This window comes from Anas acuta, chromosome 15 (assembly GCF_963932015.1).
Source record: "Anas acuta chromosome 15, bAnaAcu1.1, whole genome shotgun sequence".
Taxonomy (NCBI): domain Eukaryota; kingdom Metazoa; phylum Chordata; class Aves; order Anseriformes; family Anatidae; genus Anas; species Anas acuta.
In genome coordinates, this window is record NC_088993.1 from 9,972,922 (window position 1) to 9,996,856 (window position 23,935).

At 39.2% G+C, this 23,935-nt stretch overlaps 1 protein-coding gene across 11 annotated transcripts in view; it reads left to right on the forward strand.

The window, feature by feature from the left end:
- TMC5 (transmembrane channel like 5) overlaps nt 1-23,935 on the forward strand; it is a 33,646-nt gene that overhangs the window by 3,669 nt on the left and 6,042 nt on the right. For 6 of the 11 annotated variants that reach the window (XM_068698903.1, XM_068698906.1, XM_068698902.1 and 3 more), the window contains exons 4-19: nt 9,174-9,335; nt 9,887-10,086; nt 10,493-10,597; nt 12,761-12,860; nt 13,479-13,569; nt 13,889-14,137; nt 15,374-15,525; nt 16,058-16,202; nt 16,778-16,933; nt 17,486-17,652; nt 18,299-18,377; nt 18,764-18,861; nt 20,587-20,682; nt 21,278-21,353; nt 22,614-22,747; nt 23,641-23,814. In XM_068698903.1, coding sequence (XP_068555004.1) covers nt 9,262-9,335; nt 9,887-10,086; nt 10,493-10,597; nt 12,761-12,860; nt 13,479-13,569; nt 13,889-14,137; nt 15,374-15,525; nt 16,058-16,202; nt 16,778-16,933; nt 17,486-17,652; nt 18,299-18,377; nt 18,764-18,861; nt 20,587-20,682; nt 21,278-21,353; nt 22,614-22,747; nt 23,641-23,814 — 2,096 coding nt within the window. In that variant the 5' untranslated portion in view covers nt 9,174-9,261. Of the gene's footprint in view, nt 1-26; nt 164-5,200; nt 5,337-5,719; nt 5,745-9,173; nt 9,336-9,886; nt 10,087-10,492; nt 10,598-12,760; nt 12,861-13,478; nt 13,570-13,888; nt 14,138-15,373; nt 15,526-16,057; nt 16,203-16,777; nt 16,934-17,485; nt 17,653-18,298; nt 18,378-18,763; nt 18,862-20,586; nt 20,683-21,277; nt 21,354-22,613; nt 22,748-23,640; nt 23,815-23,935 lie in introns of those variants that run through there. The other 5 variants (XM_068698907.1, XM_068698909.1, XM_068698908.1 and 2 more) reach the window with 5 other exon arrangements.

The following is a 23,935-nucleotide window of genomic DNA, read 5'->3' on the forward strand; positions in this document are numbered from 1 at the left end:
AGCAAAACAAAAAAAAACAACAAAAAAAAACGATCGTTTTGCTCCTTCCCTCTCTGTAAGCCTCAGGAGCAGGACTTCACTGGGGCGGTCCAGGGCTGCAGGAAGAGCCGGCAGGGTGAGGGACCCAGGTGCCTGCTGCGGGATGTGGGGTGGCCGGCAGCAGGTGAGGGGTGGGGGCTGTGCTGGGGTTTTGGTGGGGGCTGCGCTGGGGTTTCGGTGGGGGCAGCCTGGGGAGCTCCTGGGGGACCCTCAGGGCCTTGCAGCTGCTCTCCGATGGTGGGGCTGGGCGGTGGTTTCTCTCTGCACCTTGGGCTAGAGGAGTCGCCTGAACAGCCAGACAGCTGGCTGTAGTTTCCTAAGCTCGCTAATAATGTAGACGGATATAAGTCTTAAGGCTGGGTTGCGTGTGTGCTGGGGGACGTGCCCGGCTTCTGCAAGGTGGGTGGTGAGTGGCAACCTGGAGTGGTGTCCTCTCCTTCATAGCAGCCCAGTTATGTAGCACCTCGCAGCTTCAGCTCCCCGTTTGTCACTAAAGAGCTTCTGCTGGCTTTAGCTGGAAGGATCAACCCCACAGGGGGGGATTGCCACAGCAATTTTCAGCCTTCCCTGATGTGTTCAGTGTGATGGGGTGTGCCACGCTCTGGACTGTGAGGGGTCACACCAGCCGTGCTGCGATCACCAGCTTGCAGTGCGACGTCTGGCAGGGAAATCTCCCATTTAAGAATCATGCTCTTTGTGGTCTAGCATTTTGTAACACCCTCAAAACACACAGGCTTACTACTTAAACATTGCTCTCTTTTCCTTCAATCACAGAATTACTTTTTTTTTTTTTTTTCTCTTTATCCCAAATCTACAAAGGTTTAAACTCTTCCATGCAGAAGATTACATTCAAAGCCCAGTCTTTACATCCAAAATTCCCTGCTAAACCTCTGTCCCTTTGAAACAACCTTTGTAAAGTAAACTGCAACGAGTCAGTGGTACTGGGTTGAGGCTGTGCTAACTTCTGCTTCCACTGACCTTGTGTCACTGCAGTCTTCTCTGCCACTCATGGGACTCAGCGGCCTGATCCTTTTCCATGTAGTAGTGTTATACACCAGTGTAAAACTGAAGCTGTGCTCGAGAATGGTGGCTCTGATGTGGGTGCTGTGTCAGTCCCTGCCCACGTAAAACAGCCCGACACAGGACAAAGCAGCAGACTTCCCATACTAAGCAATGTAATGGAAATTGCGTCCTGTTTCGGGCTAGCGCAAAGCAATCAATTATTTTCCTTTATTCTTTTATCTCCCTCATATTCTCACCTCTTTTATTATTTATTTTTTTTTCTAGAGTAAACTTGTGGGACATGCATATGCTGGAAGGTTTTTTTTTCTTGCCATGAAAGTTGTGAGTTGTTGTGGTGTTGCTCTATGGGCTGACATAACAGGCACTAGCACTTTGTCAAGATGTCCCTGTTCATAAATTTATGAAAAAGACTCTGTGACTTGTATAGTCCATAGCTTCTGTACATTCACTGAGGAGTAGAGCCCTAATGTACTGACGTGTTACACTGTATTGTAATTTACCTTTCCTTTGTCTGAATAAAATAAAATAAAGTAGTTTATACAAAATTAATTGTCCAGCAATTTGAAAACTGCTTGTAAGGATTTTGAAGAGCTAGGAGAAAGCTGTGACGGAACTGACTGTCTGCTCTGCTCACTGGTTCTTCCCAGACATTTTCTAGCTTCCTAGTTGACTTGCTAGAATGTGATGAATAGCTTTTGTTTTCCCCCAGGGTCATCATAAGTGCTAGCTGTGCGAATAGGATGAGATGACAATATCCTAGCAGGAAGTTAAGCTAAAAATTACAAACAGAACAATGGCTTTTTTTCAGATCAACAAACTTGTGTGTCTTCAAAGCACTATTTTGACATAAAATGACTGTATGTGTAGTTTCTGTGGGGTTTTCCGATTGAACTTGTGAATGAGACTCCTGTAACTGATACTGCTCATTAAAGTATAATTTGAAGGTTGCATTTAAACTGAATAGGTGTCCATTGCACGTACAGAATAAACAAAGCAAAACATTGGAACTGTTGTTGTAATCTGTATCTCCTGCCTCTAATACTCTAATAGATCAGGTGTGATAGGCTGTCTTTCCATGGAAAGCAGTAAAGTCAATTCCAAACAAGTGCTCTTGAAAAGTACATTTTATTTTATTTTATTTTATTTTATTTTATTTTATTTTATTTTATTTTATTATTTTATTTTATTTTTTGTAACTAAACATTTCCTTCAGATCTGAGTAGCTGGTAGTGTTGGTTAGTAGACAGACTTAACAAACTTGTTTTGCAAAGCAAGATTTAGTCCTCATATGCAAAGAAGGTGATAGTTTGTAGTTAGGAAATTTAGTCACAAGACTGACTTGCACAGGTATGAAGTGATGCTTGCCTTAGCCATTTTTTTTTCATAATAATGATCAGATAATGAGCTAGGTAAAGTTTTTCAAGGGTCACAAAAATAATGCAGAATTCTGTTCACAGTTTCTTATTCTTGCTAATCTTTCCTCTCTCTGACAGGTATGCTGTTTTTACTCTTTAGTTCCCTATTCTAATTTTAGCAGTTAGGTATATCCCTGATTTCTCCTCTTCACCCAATGCTTAAGTTTTCTCAGTGGATTAAGTTGACTACTTGAGGTAAGAAAATAAAAGCAACAAAGCATCAAAGCACAAGAGATTTCATGTCAAAAGGATCTCTGGGAAGTGGGTTAGATAATACAATAAGATAATACAAAATCATCATTGTATTTACATCAGTCCACAACAGTTGTGATTGTCTGAGCCCATTTAGGTGGAGGAGCAGGTATTTGTGTGCTAGATGAGGGAGAGTACTATGAAGTATCCAAGTTTTAATCCATTTCCATTAAGCAAAAATTTTGAAGTGTGTGCCAAGTTCTCAAGACACTTAACTGGACACAGAAATTAAACTACATGCTGTAATATATTTTTTTTTTAATGTTTCAGGGGCATGTTTATTATAAACGCACTTAAACTCAGGTGGAGCTGTAGAATCCTGCTTGAGATCTGCAAAGGTTAAGTAGCTGTCAGTCCTTCTCTAAAAGCCTTATCTAAGCAACCACGCATAATAGAAGGGATTTAACTTGCAAACAAAATTAACAGGATGAAAATGCTGTAGATTACTAAATGGAAAGGACAAGGCAAACCAGTAAGCAAGTAAAAAAAAATGGATATAGAGCAGATAAGAAGCTGAACTTTTTGGGCTGAAGCTGTTTCTGGAAACGTTGGGAGCAGCCAGCTGACAGCGGAGATAGTCCAGCAGTAGGATGTCCCCATGTCAGGCAGACACTGTTCTCCCTGCTCCTGACAGGTTGCCCAGCCACTCTGCACCCTGCTCTCTCTCATCAAGAATAGATGGGGGGGGACAGAGAGAATGGGACCTGTATTCTGGTAGGGAGCAGTGAACCATAGGACTGGGAAATACCTTCCTTTGTAAGCTTGAGGTTCAACAATGTATTGGGAGAGGCAACAGCATTGTGACAGTAACAGTGATGCTGTCACCTTTCCCTTCCCATTTTTCTTACCTGTAATTTGATTTTGCAGTGGTAAACAAATGAGTCTTTGCTGCTACCACATCTCTTTCACTGGGAAGATCTTTTGTAGCTGAGGCATGGTTTGCATTACTGAAACTAACCAAAGGTCTACCGTAATAAAGCTCTGTTACTGTCTGTTGTGACAACAATAAAAACACAATAGACAGCCAGTAAGAGGTGGCACTTGTCAGTGCAGACCAGGTACTTCGGCAATATGCATAAAAGCTAACCTTCACTTCCCTGTATAATTCACACTTGTTTCATTGCTAATAGGTCAATTTAAGATCCGGTTTTCTCAAACGGAGTGCTTGTTTAGCTCACAGGCTCTTTAGATTTCTGAGAGACTTCCTAGTTTGTTGCAGCTGTGTTGAAACTGTTGGGGTAGAGATGGTGGAAGAATAGCGGTTAGTACCAGACCTTTGCTACTGATGCAACATGTAATCTAGTTTTAACTCCAGTCTGACTTTCAAACTTACTTTTTGCTTCCAGAAATCAATCTGATATTCAGTTTGAAGCTGTGTGGAATGTGTTAAACAGGAGAGGGGTTCATGAATGAAAATAACATATATTTTGGTGAAGTACTGTTCAGTCCTAGCCTACAAAATTAAAAGATCTTTATGCTGAAGGAACACATTCCACCATATGAATCATTTTTTCCATGATTTCTATCCCCTCCATTCATCATTGTTAGGTAAACTCTGATGTAGTTCCACAGTTTACCATTTGCATTTGTCTACAAGATTTGCACAAGTAGAATTTACTTTACATAATCCTTGTTACTGAGAGATTACTGGTAAATGACTCGAAGGTGTAGATGGCTTTCCTGAAACATGATACCAGGGCAAAGTGTAATTAGCAAGACAGTCATGTTTGCTTGATTAATAGTCTAAAAGAGGATCAGTGCCTATAGTAGTGAATTACCCAAATAGGAATAGGTGACAGTAACCTGGAATATTTTGTCATGGCTGTTGGTTTGTGACGTGAAAGCAGTTATTTTTTTTCTGGGAATCGATCCAGAAGCGCAAATTTGCACTGCTTGGAGTTTCCTGTTCTTTATCATTACAGAGTGTGTTGAGTGATTTAAGCGGAAAGCACCCTTTCTCCACCTATCCTGTACCTTACTTACATATCTACATGTATGATTCTTAAGCCCACTGACCTTAAACCCTTCTCTTCTTCAGAGGGAGAGCATAAGATTTGCCTCATTGTTTGCCAAAATACAAAATGTCATCCAAAAAAACAGATGCCACCCTGCAAAGGGTTTGTCAAACTCCTGCTTTCTTTCCTTGATAAATAACCTTTGTTCTCCAGCTGTGTTATTTATTTTTTCCTTCTGGAAAATAAAATTTTCAGTGGGAAGCTAAGTCTAAACTTCATAGCTGTTCCTGGAGCTATGATTTACTGGATCTGGTCATAGGTCAAAGAGAAGAAGGAAATGTTTTAGTTTCAGTATTACATACTTCTGGTTCTTTCCAACAAACTATACCTGATCAGAAATTTATAAACTGCCAGTGCATGAAACTGCAAACCAAACCAATAATGTATGTACTTGATTTGATAGGAAAAGTTTCTCATGGTCTTTGGGCGTGGGATGGAGGAAGAGGGTGGATTGGTGTGCTGTGTGTACACCCTATCTGTGCTACCTGTGTAACCCTGGCATGCCACTTGTACACCTTTAGCACGCATGCACAGATACACCTCTATCCCCCTCTGCAGCACTGTGTTCACCAGATATCACAATAATCTTTGGGTAAGTACAGCCTCAGACAAAAAAACCTGGGTTGTGCATGTTCTTGCTTACTCTAAATGCCATTCGAGGTTTAGGATCTAATATTCTCAACTAGCAAGAGAAAAATCTCTAGTTTTTGCAGGAGCAAACTCCAAAAATTTGAATATGTCTCAGCTGACATGGGGAATTTATTTTAAATCCTCTAAAATTCAGGAGTGCAGAGAAAGACGTGTGCTGTTTCACTGTTTCATGTGCTGGATTCCTTCTTAGACTGTAAATGTCTCTGTGGATTTTTGCAGAAATTTTGGCATAAAGTGCATCTTTCAACTCAAAGAAAACAAAATGGATAATGATGGAGCCCATGGACTGTCTCTCTTGGGTTTATTTGTGTGTTTTTGCAAGCCTAAGGTCTAGAGTTCTTCAAATGAAGTAAGAGAAAGAAGTAATGGATGTATTTTTTAGTCATGCTGATCTGTTTTCTCTGGTTGGGTGCATTTCAGTGGGCTGGTTGGTGTAGCTGGGTGATGCTTACTGCCAGAACAGAGCGCTTCTGGGTAGCGCTGGTTCTACAGAACCTACGTTTATCTGTCAGAATGTTTGATCTCTACAGTTTGAGCGAAGACCAGGCAAGTTGACGGGCTGGTTAGATCTGTGCTCAACTCTCCAGTTGCCTTGCTGGCAGGCTTCCCAGCTTTCTGGATGGCTGAATCCGAGAGTTTGGCTTCCTGGGAAACCAGCATATTTTGGGGCACTCTTCAAAGACAGTTGTCTGAGAATTTTCTTCCTCTGAGAAAAGCATCTTTTCTTAGATAGCTTTCCATTACAGTTTGAAATGTTAAATGCTCTTAGAGAGGGAAATTTGATTTTCCAGGCAAATTCTTGCAGAAGACGATCATTATCTTTTTCAAAAATTGTATTTCTATGCTTTTTGATGAAGTGTAAGGACAGAACATGCTATTTCCTGAATAGTTTGTATAAAACTCCATATATATTGTAAGCTGGTTCTCAAAAGCTCATCAGGGGCTAAGTAGTTTTCTGTCAAAGAAAGCTTAGCTCTCAGGAGATTAAAACTTGCTATGACTTTTCATGTAAGACCCTTACATTTGTTTCCTGGAGTGATTCTAGGTTTTCTTTGGGGATAGAAGGAGGAAACTCTGCTTATTGCTGGTTTGATTACATGTGAATCTCACCCTGTCTCAGTAGGTTTTTGCCTGAAAAATACAAGTGTCACTAGGGGAAGGCTGTGTTTACAGTTTCTTGTTGGCAGGGATCAAAGTCCGTTATTTACAGAAGCCAAGGGTGATATGGAACATACCAATTGCCTGCTGTACTTTTTTTTTTAACTGAATATTTGCTGAAGATGTGGGCATCATTAAAACATGCTGCATCATGATATAATGAAAGCATAGACAATTTTCTAATTAACATGTAAGAACATGTAAGAATGTTGGCTAACGGGCAGGGCCCAAAGGGTTATGGTGAATGGGGCTGCGTCAGGCTGGCGGGCGGTCACCAGTGGGGTCCCTCAAGGCTCCATTTTAGGGCCGGTACTTTTCAATATTTTTATAAACGATCTGGATGTAGGAATAGAAGGCATTTTGAGCAAGTTTGCTGATGACACCAAACTTGGAGGAGTTGTGGACTCGAATGAGGGTGGAAAGGCCTTGCAGAGGGATCTGGATAGGTTGGAGAGCTGGGCGATCGCCAACCGCATGAAGTTCAATAAGAGCAAGTGCCGGGTCCTGCACCTGGGACGGGGAAACCCTGGCTGCACGTACAGACTGGGCGATGAGACGCTGGAGAGCAGCCTAGAAGAGAGGGATCTGGGGGTCGTGGTAGACAACAAGTTGAATATGAGCCGGCAGTGTGCCCTGGCAGCCAGGAGGGCCAACCGTGTCCTGGGGTGCATCAAGCACGGCATCGCTAGTAGGTCGAGGGAGGTGATTGTCCCGCTCTACTCTGCGCTGGTGCGGCCTCACCTCGAGTACTGTGTGCAGTTCTGGGCACCACAGTATAAAAAGGACATGAAACTGTTGGAGAGTGTCCAGAGGAGGGCTACGAAGATGGTGAAAGGCCTGGAGGGGAAGACGTACGAGGAACGGCTGAGGGCACTGGGCCTGTTCAGCCTGGAGAAGAGGAGGCTAAGGGGAGACCTCATCGCAGTCTACAACTTCCTCGTAAGGGGGTGTCGAGAGGCAGGAGACCTTTTCTCCATTAACACCAGCGACAGGACCCGCGGGAATGGAGTTAAGCTGAGGCAGGGGAAGTTTAGGCTGGACATCAGGAAGGGGTTCTTCACAGAGAGAGTGGTTGCACACTGGAACAGGCTCCCCAGGGAAGTGGTCACTGCACCGAGCCTGACTGAATTTAAGAAGAGATTGGACTGTGCGCTTAGTCACATGGTCTGAACTTGGGTAGACCTGTGCGGTGTCAAGAGTTGGACTTGATGATCCTTAAGGGTCCCTTCCAACTCAGGATATTCTATGATTCTATTCTATGAATCAGTTATGTTTACAGGCAAATCTCTTTGCAAGTCATTGTGCAAAACCTGGACAATGTTTTACAAATGTATGTTACACAGCACGATTTTAGAGTATCTGCCAAAATCCTTAGGTGTGTAAATGATACGATAGTAATTAAAGAGTTAGGCTTTTGACAAGCCTTCAAAAGCCTTAACAAGACACTTCAATTATCCATTTGGAAGATACTTTTCTTCATGTGATACTTTCTTTACGGTGGTAGAAATTAGAAGTGAGAACCACTGAAGACAGAAAAGCTGGTTGAGAGGGTAATGTTAAATGAGATTCAGCTCTACATTTCTAGGAGTGGAGCTGAAAGTAAAGGAGGGCATCTGATAGATTTTGCCAGACATGTCTTTTGGTTTTGTTTTATTTTATTTTATTTTATTTTATTTTATTTTATTTTATTTTATTTTATTTTATTTTATTTTATTTTATTTTATTTTATTTTATTTTATTTTATTTTATTTTATTTTATTTTATTTTATTTTATTTTATTTTATTTTATTTTATTTTTCTTCTCTGTTGTTGGATATCTTCCCAGCTATCAAACTTGGCATGACGCCTTTAAGAGCAAATGCTAAAAATTGCTTCTTTTTCATTTTTTGAGTATGACTTCTGAATAATTTCAAGAATTGCTTGTTTAATATGGATTCTGTCTTTAATTTGAATATGAGGTTCTCCTTTTGCCAACTTAACTGCATACTCCCATTCTTGTAAATAAAGTTAAACTCTGAACAAGTCTGGTTTGTTTAGTGTTAATGTGGAACATTGTAAGAAATAAAGCTAAGAATGAAACTATTTACAAGATCAATACATTAGGTCATTGGAAGAGCCCTCATTAAAAATGGTTCTCTAAATAATGTCAGCTATGTACACAGCATCGATCCAACGTGTTGTGTGTTCACAACTAAGGCTTAGAGGTGCTGTTGCTAGTATGGAAGTGGGCAGACTTCACCTGCTCTTTGTTTTTTGGAAACACAGTGATCAGAGAAAAACTGTGTGTTTGGCTTTTCCTGTACGAAGAAGAAAGAGAATTTTTCTTCTTAATGTTTCATCATGTTCTTACTTGTCTGTCAGTGCTGGGGAAACATGCTCAAGTTCCTTAGTTTTTTGTAGAAATAGCTATAGAAAAATACTTCTCATTTTACCTGCAACTTGTCGTGGACCATAATTTCTCAACAGTAAGTAGAATAAAATCAGAGAACAAAATTAAAACCATTTCCCATTTATATTGTTTCATGTTACTTGTTAGAAGAGTGACATAGTCTAACTATTGTGTTAAAATGAACTTCCTTTCTTTCCATTTCATATGTATATGCATCTGTTTTGTAATTAGGTCTGATATCTGTCTTGTCATGAACATACTACTGAAGCAGCAGAGACAAAAGTAAAGAAGATTTCTTCCCTCAAACCACAGACTCATCATGTCTTATTATTACAATGAAGCTTTTGAAAATCCAGACTACCACTTCTCAGAGACACTGGAAATTGATACAAAGTGAGTTTATTTAATTCTGCTGTTGTGACTGTGCCATAAGAAAAGCCATTTTTTATGTGCAGGGGAAACTTTTTTTTTTCCAGAGTTTTGATTTGTGGAATTCTTTTAATCCCTCCTTTTTGCTCTCATTCTCAGGCACAAATTTTTAAAGCTGTCATCAGGAAGGTGGCATTTAAGAGAAATGGCTTGCTTGCTTTTTATGTGTTCATAATTTATCAGTTGTTTTTTTTTTAGGACTTATGGCATAGATATCATGGATATTTTTTAGTTTAGTAATTTTCACAGCATGTTATAATCTTGCATGTCCTTGTTTTCCAAGCACTTACTCCTGTTTAGGCAGACTCCAAGCTAAATTCAAGTGGAGAAAGTTTTAGTCTTTCTAATTCAGTTGACAACCAAACCCGAGTTATGATGCTGAAGTTCTAAATACAAAATACCTCTTAGTATCTGTGTTAGTACTCAGATTTGATGATAATAGATAACAATTTTTTAAGGATATCTATTGAAAGGCTTTATGGCACTCAAGTTTTTCCTTTTTATTGCTCACACAGCAGGAGATCTCAAAGGAATCTGTTATCTCACCAAAGACCCTATGATTCTTCACCATATGGTAACAACAGAGAGCCCGATGGAAGAAGAGAGAATTACTCTCCAGCCATACCAATGGCCTCCATGAGACATGGCTCTGAATACAGAGAAAGTTTTCCAAGAGCTGATGTCCAAAGCAGAAGTCCATATGGAAAATTCCATGGTGTGTAATTTCTCCTATCAACAATTGACATAAACATTGAAACAAATTATGGCTCACTCTATCCTGAGGGAGTCCTGTATCCTGTAGCTCCAGAAGGCTCAACTGTCTGCATATATTTGTACTTGGTGGTGGTGTGGTGTTTTGTTTTGTTTTCCTAGAAAAGAGTTCTGATGATATATTAACAAATAACTATTGTAGTAAAAGATTGGTAAATACTGACTTTTATGGAGTGTGTGATTCATTGAACAGTAGGATATACATAGTAAAGAGGGAGAATGTTTTTAAATAGGATATATTGCTGTATTTGTAGTAGAACTGTATTTGGTCAAAAGGCCTGATATTCTGTGTGTGTAAATAATCCATAGCAGTACACGACTTTCTGTATAATTCTGATTCCCTTCAACAGATAATCGTTCCTTTGAGCCTGAGCCAGAATGGGCATACAGCCCACCTTCTCCCTTCCATCTGTTGGATGGCCCCTCTGCTCCCAGTTTTTCCAGTGCATCGGAAGGTAAGATACAAGGATTGTGATGAATCAGAATACTGAACGTTAGTCTCACCTTCCATGAAATAATGAAAATTAAAAAAGCCTTCTTGTTCAGGTATGGAGATTTTCACTTAATGAAAGGAATCAGAACACACTAATTCTATTTTACTATCCTACATCACTGTAGCTGAATTTTTCAATATCTTTCTGAAAGTTATGATCTTTGTTCCTTGAGGAATGAAAGCTGTAATACCTACCCATTTTAACTCAAACTCACGGTAAGTGGGTCAACATAAAAAATAAAACAAACCCCAACTTATACAGTTATCTGAAAAGGTTCATTGGAGGAAGAAATAAGGGGAGGATAGGATGCATTTTTTGAGACTGTTTTTAGTGAATTTTTCTCTCTGTTGTCTAAAAGTAAAATCTGGACTATAGCAGTAATTGGAGATTTATGTTCATTAAGATATAGATGGATTGAAATAGTACAGTCTGAGTTCCCCTTTAGCCTAGCATAGCAGTTTATTGTTAATTTTCTGGGTAGGAACTGTTCTTCCCATATCCTGTAATCTTACTGTTACAGTCAGTTTGGTTCCTGCTTGCTGCTTGTTGAATGTAACTAAGAGTTCTTTTCTGCAATTATAACCTAGATGCATTGAAAGCAACATTTTTCTGTACTCTCATAGTAAGAAATTCTTTGATTTTTTCCTCTTTTCATCATAGGAACATGGTCTTTAATTTAAGATCTGATTTGGCAAAATCCTGTTTATATTAAGGTGTAACAAATTTTATTGGTATTTTATTGTCTTGCTCTGTAAGTGACCATAGAGAGAGGACATTTCCAAACATAGCTTTTTCCATAGCTTTTAATACCTGGTAGGAAGGAGAGTGTGCATTTCCAACATAATCAGCTAGAGGTTAAATGTGTAGGTACTGAAAGTTCAAGAAGTACCTCTACAAGGAGATACAGTTGCTTTTCTTTTTCTGATTCATTTTAGTAGCTATAAAGGAAGTTGGCTTAAAGTAAAAATGACAGTAACATCAGGACAGCTTTAGACCTAAATAGTAAATGTGGCTGGGGGCCTGCAACATGTGCATCAACTAGCAGACACTTCAGTCAGTTGGGGCCTTCCAAACTAGAGGGTTGAGCTCAAAAGGGAGGGGAGGTGTAACATTGAGCAGATTGACCATTAGCTTACTGGGGAGCTAAAGTAAGGAAAGCTGTGGCTAAACTCATTGGCATCATAGCTGGAAGATAGATGCATTTAAGGAATAAAGTTTGAATAATTGGATGAAAGAAGCTTGACATATGGAATACCTTAAAAACAGCTGCAATTTGGCCCCAGAAAAATGGAAGCTGATACATATATTCAGCATGATTGAATGTGATTCTGAAACAATCTCTCAGTCAGTAGAAGGATTTTGAAAGAAAGGAGGTGTCTTCTAGGAAGAAACCTTTAATAATCAGTGTGGATGTTTATGAATGGGTTAGATGAGACAGTTTTCCATGACAGCTGAAGACTGGGCTCAATACCATATTTCCAGTGTGTATCTGAAAACTTGCATGCAATCATTGGGCGTGACCAGGGAACACGTGAGAGGGAGGGCATACACTTGCATGTAGGCAGAGAGATTGAAGGGTATATTTTTAAGTTCTTTCTGTGAAAGTGAAATTGTCCGAAGACAATTTTGCCTAGGAGCATCCTGACTTATTATACAGTTCATGTTACTTAGCTAACTTTATTCAGAGGAGTAATATCTTACTATCTATTTCATATCAACTAACTTCAACTAAGATTACAGAATAAATAACACAAAAGTCTAGCTTTCAAATCATTAAGTAGTATCTTAGAAATGTAACTATTAAATGACGATCAGCAATAGACCAGAACCTTACAGTCTGTTAGTATTGTATCTTCCTTTATATTACAGCTCCTTGCATTAACATTAAACAAACAGTAGACAAGTGACACTTATTTTTTTAACATTCAGTATTGTGCTATTTCCATACATCTCTATTAGGGTACTGGTAAGGATATTCTGAGCAGTATCATTAAGTCTCAGAACCTGCCACATGTTAGTGGCAGTGAAAGTGGGGAATATTGTTATATCAATTTCATATTTTTTTTTATTAAAAACTACTGTTTTATCATCCCAAAATTTGGATTTTTCATGTTTTTTGTGCAGAAGAGAAGTTAGTTGAAAATCTTGCAAGTATGTCCACCCGTGAAAGGATTAAAGCAATACAGAAAATGCCAGAGACCATGAAAAAAAAGAGAGAAATCAGGTAAAAATAGAAGTTTATCTGTTTAGCTTTACAAGCAGCATAATGCAGCATAAAGTTACCAAGCATAGGTTGCCATCTGCTCAACTTGAGTTTGTTACTTTGAGTATGAAAGAACTGAAAATACTTTTTTGTTCACTTTTTAAAAGTTAACATCTTGCAAGGAAAAATAATTTAAAGATGTTTCAATGTCCTTTCTGTGAGTGAGAAGAATCTTTTACGTAATATGAAATGAAACAGCAAGGCAATGTCTTTCAGCATGCAGGAAGACTTGTGATTATTATTCAAAGGGAACTTGGATGTTGGTCATTGCAAATTAAGAACAGACCACGTGATCTCAGCCATCATTTTGTCTAGTTACATATAATTATTTAATATATGTGAATATATATATATATATATATATATATATATATATCAGTGAGTTAGTGGAGGGTCTAGGATATGCTGTCATAACTCAGCTTGTAATGGACAAGAGCTGTGGTATCAGCTAATGCAAAAACAACCATTAGAACTGACTCCACATTCATGAGCATGTGTTTGCAGCAGCTTCTTTGGCTTCTTGTTTTAATTACAACCTGTACTATAATGCTTGTCACCCTCTGCCCTGCTCTTCTTCAGGAATAATGTTCTTAGAGAAATGACAGAAAAATCAGGGAGACGTGGTACTCAACTTGACTGCTGTACACAGTGTCTGCGCAGAACAGAAGTGGTAAGTGTGACACTTCTGTTTATCACAATCAAGTAAACCACTACAGCTGCAGTGTTATTATTGTCTCCAGAGGTATTTGGCAGCTTGCATTCTTACTTTCCAAAGAACCAATTCATTGCTGCAGTGTTCATTAGTAATGACTTGCATTATGGTAGCCGTTAAGAACACCAGTTCAGCATCTTACAGTGTATGTAATGGGAGAAATATGTTCTTGTCATCAAAACGGAGCTGTAAAAATGTGAATCTGCATTATGTGAATTTGAGCCCTGTGTAAGACTGCTTGCTGAGGTCCATCTCTCTCATATCTTTTGTACTTCAGTCATTTCGACGATTTAGAAACAGCTTGTCAGAACGTTTTCACCAACTGTGGTTATGGCACAAGACTCTGAAGATCATTGGTGGCGAGTTTGGAACAAGTGTTCTTTCGTATTTTATTTTCTTGAAGTGGCTGTTAAGTTTCAACATCTTCTCATTCCTCATAAACTTCAGTTTCATCACAGTCCCTCAGTTTATTGCAGCAGAACCAAATAACCTTTCATTCACGGGTCTGGAGCTGCTCACTGGAGCTGTAAGTATTTAACAATGGATTTATGTTACTACTCTCTGCAACAGATCTACTTTAAAAATCATGACAAAGTAAAAAAGTAATTATTTCTTCGTAAGAGATTGAGTAAGATGTTTATATGACTAGAAATGATAGTGTGTATTTGAAAAACAAAACAAAACAACAACAACAACAACAACAAAAACTACAACAAACATTAACCCAGGGTGGAACTCATTCTAATGAATGTGTCTTACTGCAAATGATTGCTGTGTTCAGCAATATATCAAGATTTTTTCATTGTTCTTCTAGAAAGGAGTGGAAGTCAGGCCTTCTGGAGGTGGATACAATAGTCTTTAGCAGAACATTTTTCCCATGTTAATTTTCCTCTAAAAATACAGTAAAGATTTCAGTATATATTCCTGTGAGTTTTGCTTATTTCTAAAGCTTCCAAGGAGTGCACAGATTTTGTGTGGCAACCCACCAACTGTAGTGTGCCCTGTAGACAGGAGGATCTTTCACTATGTGGAGATCTTTATATTCAGGGAATAAAATTCCAGGATATTTATAAACAAAAACTTTGCATTGCTCTAAGTTTAGTAGTATTCATCAACTACTTGATCTGAGAAGACTTACTCTTTTTTTCTGTCTTTGACAGTTGTAAAAATTGTGTCAATTTTATTGTTGTTGAAGGATTTCTCTGGTTAATAAACATGATTCTGCTCTTGCTAATGCACTTTTTCAAAACGAAAGGTGTCCACCCTTTCTTTCTAGAATTGGGTTTTAAAGTATTTGGCTCTATTTTATAGTAATGTTGTTCAATTTTGCAAAGTACAGTCATCACTGCAGGAGGTCAGCAGTGATGTAGTAACTCATGTATTGAACGTCACGTGCTTCCTCCTTGGTTCCCTTGCAGTTGTTACAGTTTGTCAGTTCAGAACATTGCTCTGAAGAAATAAGCGATTAATGCTTTCCCTCTTCAGGAATTTTCAGAGAAGGGTAAATCCTGCAAGCATATTGAATGCTCAAAATCATCCCAAATGTTACAAGTCATTTATATACCTCTAAGAATTCTCCAACATACGGAAGTTTATAGCTGACAGAATGAAAACAGGGTCCAGTTTTCACAAATTTAATCACACCTGATTTTACAGTAGGGAATGGGACAGCTCCCACATCTGAATTGTGCTTCAGGTGATGGTACTTCTCACTATATACAGGTACTAGAAAATATTCTGAATGATGTCCATATATTTTCAGGGTTATTTTCAACAAACAGCACTCTACTATGGGTTTTACACCAATGCTACAATCAGTAAAACAGAGAATGGTGCATCTTATAACATGCAGCTGGCCTATATTTTTACTGTTGGAATGTATTTTGTCATCTGCTTGCTTATCTTGTTGATCAGGTAAACTAATTATATATTCTTATTTCATTTATATTAGCCAAAAAATATGTAAATGTCAGACAGTGATAATTGCCTGAGTGTGTTTCTGTAAGTCCTTATTTCCAGGTCTCAAGTTTAAGCAGAAGATTCTGCTCAAAAGACAGTCTCACACATCAAACTTTTATTAGGTGAATGAAGAGCAACTGCAGAATAGTGAGGGCCATGCAGGTGAATCCCAGCTCAAAGCGACTGACAGCATGATCTCCCTTTTGTAATCTGTTGCTGCTGATATATAGTATTGACATGGCCTTCTAATATCCATGAAGTAATGATTGTCAGCAACAACTGGGAGAAAGAAGTGTGAGAGTTCTCTCTTACATTAAGATTTATTTTCCGTGTCTTCTTATGTGAGATGCTCTGACATAAGTCCACTAGCCAAGGGAAGGGACAGAAAAGCTGACTCCCCTCCTCTCCCCCTTCCTGTCTTGCACTGCTGTGAAAACCTGATCTATTTCCCCATTATGCATCTCACAAATTTATTTTTTTGTTGCAGCATGGCAATATCCTTCTGCAGAAACTTCATTAACCCTCAGATATACTCTGGAAATGCTAGCAAGCTTCTCTGCACTTGGGACTTCAATATAACTAATGAAAAAGCAGTGAAGCTGAAACAAAAGAATCTCAGCACACAAATAAAGGTACAAAATACAGGAGATGCAAAAAGGTGCAAAGAAGCATAACTAGCATGCTTGGATCACTCTGCCGGAATGTATGCACAAATAAGTCTCCAGACCACTGACTCAGGCATGCTAGTCATGTTTCTAATAAACTTAAGTCTTCCTGGCTGTTAAGTTTCATTTGATTTGAACTTCTGGAGTTGTCGTAGCTACTTGTTTTTCTTTTCTCTTTAAGCTACATATAAATATTTATGTCCTTTTATTCTACTGAATGAATGTTTTTGTTCTACTGAACGAATCTCTATGACTATTAAACATATGCTAGAATATTGATTTTTTTTTCTTTTCCTTTTTGCAGTTTAAATATTTTGTCAACAAAAAGCAGACTTATCATATTAAACATTAAATTAGCATAACAGAGAAACAACTTTTAGGACAGGAACACAAAGTTGGCCATTTAATTTTCCCAGGATATTACTTTGCTGATCTTCTAGACAAAAAAATATTTTATTCAGTCTCTCAAGTAGCCACTTGAAACAGGTTTTCCTTTATGCTGCTGACTAAGCAATTTTTCATTACAATTTGTTTCCTTGCAGGAAAGCCTCTCTGATGTAAACAAGGAAGTTCTAAATTTTTCTGTAACAGAGACACTTGTTCACATTCTTATTCATCTTGGTGTCTGGGCTGCTTCTCTGGGAACAGCAGTGGCTGCTTGTGCCAGTGTTTATTTCCTCTCCATTAATAATCTAAAGGTAAGGACAGACTTTACAACCTGTTTTTAGAGGTGTATTTTTCCACATAGATGTCAGACACAGAATGCAAGCTGTGGTCTGTTTGCTACTAGGGAACGTAGGAAAGCACGGATGTTTCTGCCAATACACACACACGTTCTTCTGTACCTAAAGAGCTGGTTTGCAAAGACTCACACCACTGGGACTATGGCAGGACTGTAGGACCTGAGGAGTCTGAGCAAATCTCCCACTTCATCCCAGAAGTTGCATACCACGGCTGGCTTAGAGCGCAGCTGGTGGCCTTGAAAGAAAGTGCAAGAAGAAGCCTCAGAAAGGACTGCCTCTCCTTTGCCCTGGAACAGCTTTTAAGCTGGGGCTCCCACCTGTGGTCCCATGTAACACAGTGGAAGGGGAGGGTCATTGTGGTGCTGGATATGGGCCCGTAAAACACGGTAGCCTCTAATCAGAGAATATTCAGATATGTGTGTCAGTTGTGTGGGCACAACTTGAAGAAGCATTTCAGCTAAGGTTCTAATTTCGGGGTTGGTTCTTTTTGTTTTTCTTCTCTCAAAGCTGTTTATGGAAGGGCATAAAAATGACCTGGAGAGCCAAGCTGCCATGTTGGTGCTACCAATTGTTGCATCTCTCCTCAATGTGCTCATCCCATTCTTCTACTCATGGCTTGGACAGCTGGAGAAATTTCAGAATCCCAGAAACAGGACATATGTCACTATTGCCAGGTATTTGTTGCTCCCTCCTCTTAGTGCTTTTTGCCTGAAGTTGGCTGACTCATCTTTTTTTTTCAGCAAGCTATGTCTAGATGGTTTGGTGGGCAGTAGTGAGGTATGGAACACGTGAATTCATCTTCTCCAAAGGCTTCTGCATGCTCTTCCCTCCCTGTTCTGTTTGCTTTCTGTGAGTCTTCTGGAGTGTTACATCTCTCCATGAGGACAGGGTATCCTTCCAAGTTAGGAACACTGTGACACTGGGCTTGGCTTTGTAGCTCCCATAGATAGCTACTGTGCTGTGAGCCTCCTGGGGAAAGGAAGGGAAGTGGAGAGAGGAGTGAGGAGGTCTAACTTTGCTATAGATGCCTGGAATTAACATTACATTACCACCAGTGCCCCTCAGGCCTTCCTCTCCTGTGAAGCCTACACACCCAACCAGCAGCATGTTCAGGCCTGTATCAAGGTTGTCACACCTGGCTTCACTTCTGCCAGGACAATAGAATAACACGGCACTGGAGCTCCTGTTAGTCCTGGCACTGTGCAGTGCTATTGTTGGTGTGTAAGAAGGTAGCAACATGACCGATGGCCATCCTGCCATCATTCCTCCCCATCAGCTTACAGACCAGTCAGTGCAGTTACTGTTACTTTTTCTTTGTAGAAATATCATCCTGAAAATATCGATTATTGGAATACTGTGCTACTACTGGCTTGACATTGTGGCGACATCAAAGTCCCAAGTAAGTTTCAAAAGTATGCGTCTTTGACTTATGATAACTCTTTAAGAACCACGTTGGTAATAGGCCTGCTTCATACGAGAAGTACACGGAGTCCTTTGGACAGCTGAATTTCCCACCCCAGCATTTCTTTATTAGAATCTCTAGAGAAATGAACTTATATAGGAGAATGAGTCACCCGATTTGAGTCTCAGCTGGTTTGCAGCATTCTTCAATGAGAGGTCAACTGTGATTAGTTAGGGTGCCAGCGAGTCTTTGATCCATAGCCCAGATTTCAGATGTCCAAGCATTTGCACTTGGGAAAGTTAAAATCACGTTATTATTTCTTTCAGATACATGTATGTTTTTAAAATTTATTTTTTTATTTTTATTTTTTCTACCTCTTAAAGTGCTGGGAAACACTGATTGGCCAAGATATCTATCGTCTTATTCTGGTTGACTTCATATTTTGTTTGCTTGGCTCTTTCTTTGGAGAATTTTTACGAAGGTGAGTACTACATTCCTAATCTTGTTTTTATTAATTAGACAAAGACATAGTTCTTTTGGTTGGTTGGTTGGGTTTTTCCCCTCCAATGTGAGAAAAGGAGAGGTCCAACAGGAGCAGACCTAGGAAAAAACTGAAGCTTCCTCAGTTCTCTGTACCCAGCATGGTCATGCCTTGAGTATATTCCAGCTCCCTCTTAGGAGAGGTCACAGTGTGTACTGTTCTGCTCTCCCAGTATGTCCTTGTTCCCTTTGGAGATGGAAATGCAGGCAGAGAGGAGTCACACAGTACTCCATTAGATCTCCTTCATGGGATGCCAAATGACCGGGTGTCTCAAGCAGAAAACCCTGCTTTTCTGCATGAGCACAGGTGCCCTGCTGGCTTTTCTTGGTATGTCCCTCTGTAAATGTTTTTTCTTTTTGTTATGTCACTCTACAGAGTGCATGCAAGTTTAAAATCTCATTTTAATCAGTCTTATTAGGGATGTAATATGTCTCCGTACTGTAGAGGTCTGTAGTGTGGTGTGTGAGAGAGTGTTTTTAACTGAAAGTAAGCTCAGCTAAGTGTGTAAACAACAATTCATTTAATTCAGTAATGTGTTGCGTGTCCCTTCCTACTGCTAAACATTATTTATGACTACAGTAGTATAGTACTAAGTGCTTGCCACCTCTATAGAACATTTAGGGATCCTGGCTGTACTTCTGTAGGAGATCTTTATGATTGTTTGCCCTTCACATGTGATGAGAACAAGATTGGTTTACAAGTTAGGACTTTGACTTTTGTGTCAAATCAACACAAAGCAATGTTGAGAAGCCCTTGATGACTTTCCCTTCACGGCTCTTGTCAGTGTACTTTAATCCTCCTGTGTTATCGTTCTCTTTAGACAGAAAACCACCTCCCCACAAAGTCACAGTACTCAAACTGTGTCATCAGCCATTATGAAAGTTCTCCACTGAGCTGTGTGAAAGCACCAGACTTACAGTCATAAAAGGTTAAAAGTACAAGTACATTTAATTACTTGTATGTCTTCAGAGTAACTGAAACACAGCCCTGAAATGTTGATGATGCGGCTGATCAGGTGGTACCCAGACCTTTACTCAAGGCAAGATGGGACAGTAACCAAAATCCTCCCTGTTCTTGCTACAAAAAGCAGAAACTGAATCTTCCCGTCTCAGGAAAAGAATAAGTGATAAAATGAGGTTACAAGTCCTCAAGCGGAACCCTTGGGGTAATTGCTTACCTGTGTGTCTCAGCTACCTGTCACCTCGGTTAGTTTAAAGTAGAATATGTTTAGGATATGTTGCAAATGTCAGTTTAGAGGATTCATTTTTTTATTTAAGCTGAGAATTTTCAGGAGTTGGGAACTGGAAAGCTGTTAGGTTTTTGTCATGAGGTTAATTGTCATTTCAATTAGCATAAGCATACTTTTCTGATATAGTTATAAATCCTTTAATCCTTTTTTTTTTTTTTTTTGGTCTTTTTTTGACTTTCATTAAAAATGTCCTAAGTCTTTCTTACTCCTGTTGTGTGTTATGGGAATTTGCTTTTGCCAGATTCTTCTGTTTCATTTTGATGTGCTGTGTAATCAAAAAGCTGTGGCTGCTTTGTGTGACACGTGGTTAATGGAACCCCTGAATAACTTGTCACTGATTGATCTATTTGCAGAGGTTTATACCATTTAACAAATGCTTTTTTTTTTTTTTTTTTTTTTTTTTTTTTTCTCCCCAGAATTATTGGAACTACAGTCTTTGTAAGCCTGGGAATGCCAGAATTTGATATTGCACGAAATGTTTTAGACTTGATCTATGCACAGACTTTGACCTGGTAAGTGGTAAATTTACAGCTAAAACTTCATTTGCATGTAGGAATACCATGTAACATCCCAATTCAGACACTTACGGGTGCTTCACATCATGAAAGAAAGTGTAGGACAAGTGCCCAAGAGAGATGATATATATCAAGTACCTTTGTAAGGATCGTGACTCGTCAGTTCTGTGACTGAAATTATTACCCGCATAATTACAGTAATTTAGATTGTGGCCCCCTGGTCTGGGAGAAAACTGTAAAAGGAATATCCAAAAGTTTTGTTTTAATCCCCACTGGAATAGTGTTCCTGTTGAATTAATCTCAGTGTTAAATACCGGAAAAACTGCCTTATTTCCTCCTTATTTCTGAGAATGAGTACAGTACTCCAGTTATGAGTTTTGCAGATGTGTACACAGATATGTACATTTAAAGTTGCATGTTTCTAAAGGCTAACTTACTGTTACAGGATCACTATTAATATAATTATACGTTTGCCGATAGCCAAACTCTAACTGTATATGAATATAGTGTGATATTTTCTATTTTTGGTGCACTGAGCACTGTGTAGTGAATAGTAAAGATGTAATTTTTTCTTATAAATCTTTTCTGTTAGGATTGGTATTCTCTTCTCACCTCTGCTGCCTGGTATCCAGATGATATCATTTTTTATAGTTTTTTACGTGAAAAAGGTAACAAGCTTTACATGTATTCATCATACAGTACCATGCCATTTACACTGCTTGAAATATGGGCAGGATTTATTGGGTTAAAGTGCTGGGTTTGGCTGGACCCTCTGGTTTTGTGCCCAGGGGAGCAGTTTGGTTGGTTTTGTTGTTGCTTTGTTATTGTTTTGGTTTTGTTGGTTGGTTGGTTAAAGAAACAACATTTGTATGCACACATTTGAATTGCAAACCTGTAAAACTTGAGAGGGCAGAAGTGTGAAAGCATAGGAATTAGAAAGGGGAGAGAATAAAGGACTAAAATTAAAGCGTAGGGAACTAATGGTATGTGCATTTCATATGCATAATGCACATGAACTATACATTAACTAAGTGCATGTAGCAATATAGATACTCATCCTATTGCTGTGATTTTGGATTCTCTTTCTCTTCTCCAGCCACCTGTTTCCTACCCCCAAGTTATCTAGGTCTAAGTGGGGTGAATCAGCTAAATATCATGGTGGAAATTCTTCTTTTCAGAGTTCTTTGTTTCAGCAGTGTGATTACACGACAGATTGGTTATTAGGTGACTGAACAGTTTGTAGCGTTGAATGCAGAAGAACAAAGCTACAAGCACAAATTCAAACTTCCCTGAATCATATCATAGAACCACTTGGGTTGGAAGGGATGTTAAAGCCCATGAAGTTCCATCCCCCTGCGACCCACTAGACCAGGTTGCACAAATCCCATCCAGCCTGACCTTGAACACCTCCAGGGATGGGGCATCCACAGCTTCTCTGGGCAGCCTGTGCCTCACTGCCCTCTGAGTGAAGAATTTCCTAACCTCAAATCCGAATGTCCCCTCTTTTAATTTAAAACCATTCCCCCTTGTCCTATCACTATCTGCCTATGTAAAAAGTTGTTCTCCATCTTTATTATAAGCCCCCTTTATGTACTGAAAGGCCACAATGAGGTCTATCTAGAGCCTTCTCTTCTTCTAGCTGAACATCCACAGTCCTTCATTAGGACAGGTGCTCCAGCACTTTGGTCATCATGAACATTTTTCGTGTGTGCTGCAAAACCAAACTACCCAACAGAGTCCTCTTAGTATTTGAAAGACTATACCCTTTTTCTAAAACTACATTGTATCTATCAAGTTCTAGAAGTCCTTGGAAACTTTTGATAGATGCTATTCTAGCAATTGCTTCCAACAATTTCAGTAGTACTGACTTAAATCCAGTTAGAGTGATAAGTAACAGAAAAAAAGAGTATATTTTCATCTCTTAAAAGGTCAGCCTAATGAAGAATTGCCAACCCCCTCGCCAAGTCTGGAGAGCAGCTCAAATGACAACATTCTTCATGTTGCTGCTGTTTTTCCCTTCCCTCACTGGAGTCCTGGCTGTCATTGCAGTTACTGTCTGGAGGTAGGGAAGAGCACTGAGATTCAGTTCCAATATGTTATGCTGTGACCTGATACCAAGCAGAAGAATCTGTGTTGTTCTGTAGACAAATTTGTATTAACTGCTAAAGGAAGGATTCAAATATTCATGAGATGTTTTGTGTTCTGAAAACACACTCAGAAAGTTTGCAAAAAAACTAGTTGATGCAGAACTTGTCCCATAAGAAAGTGGGAGGGGAAACTTTGTTGCCTTCAAGTTTTAGTATTCTATTTAAATGTCAGAGAAAATCCTTTGATTCATCCTTTCCTTCTCCTGAAAAATTTCTGTGACCCAGCCTGTTCCTGGGATTAAATGTTATAGGCCATACCGGGCCTATTAAATGTTATAGGCCATGACTGTCCAGATTAGTTCAATTTCAAAGCAAACAATATTTTCCTCTTCCTGTCTATCTGAAAATGTTCATTTTTGCTAAGGAGACTACTTTACTTCACCACAGCTTGTTGTTACTGAAAGTTTGCAGTGACTCATGTCCTGGAAGGCAAGGTGGGATGATGGTTCCTTTACACATCTGTTATGCAACTTTGGAAATTCAGATTTTCAAATTGCTGTAGCCTGTGCTACACTGATTGACTTGTTACATTTAGATCAAGATTATGTTCACAGGTTGGTGCAGATCCACTGCGGCAGGGTGTCTTAGAGCTTTGGCTGCAGTAGTCTCAGGGGGACATTGGGGTGGCATTTTAAGGTACAGGAGTTGACCCAAGTAAAAAATCAGACATAAATGATGGAAGTTCCCTGAGGGTCCAAAGAGAACAGAGAGCTATAGCAAACTAATGAGCATCTTCATCAACAAAGTGTTTAACTAAATCACATGTTAGTAAATGAAGCTTTAAATAGCTGTTTTCTCACACTTTCAGGTTAAAACCTTCAGAAGAATGTGGTCCTTTCAGAGGTTTGTCTTCTATGTTTGCAGCAGTCTCTGAGTGGATAAAAATACTGGAAAATTACACTGGCTCAAAATGGGTAGTGTGGATCTACAACAACTTAATTACTAGTGAACTTTTCTTCTTCATCCTCTCCACCATTTTCCTGTAAGTATCTGCTGATGAAAAGCACTTGAAAAGAACCTGAAGTGGAAAAACCTGGCTATGTCATTGCCATTCTCCATAACTGAGTTGCAAAGTACATTCTAGAGCATCAGAAATTATTAAT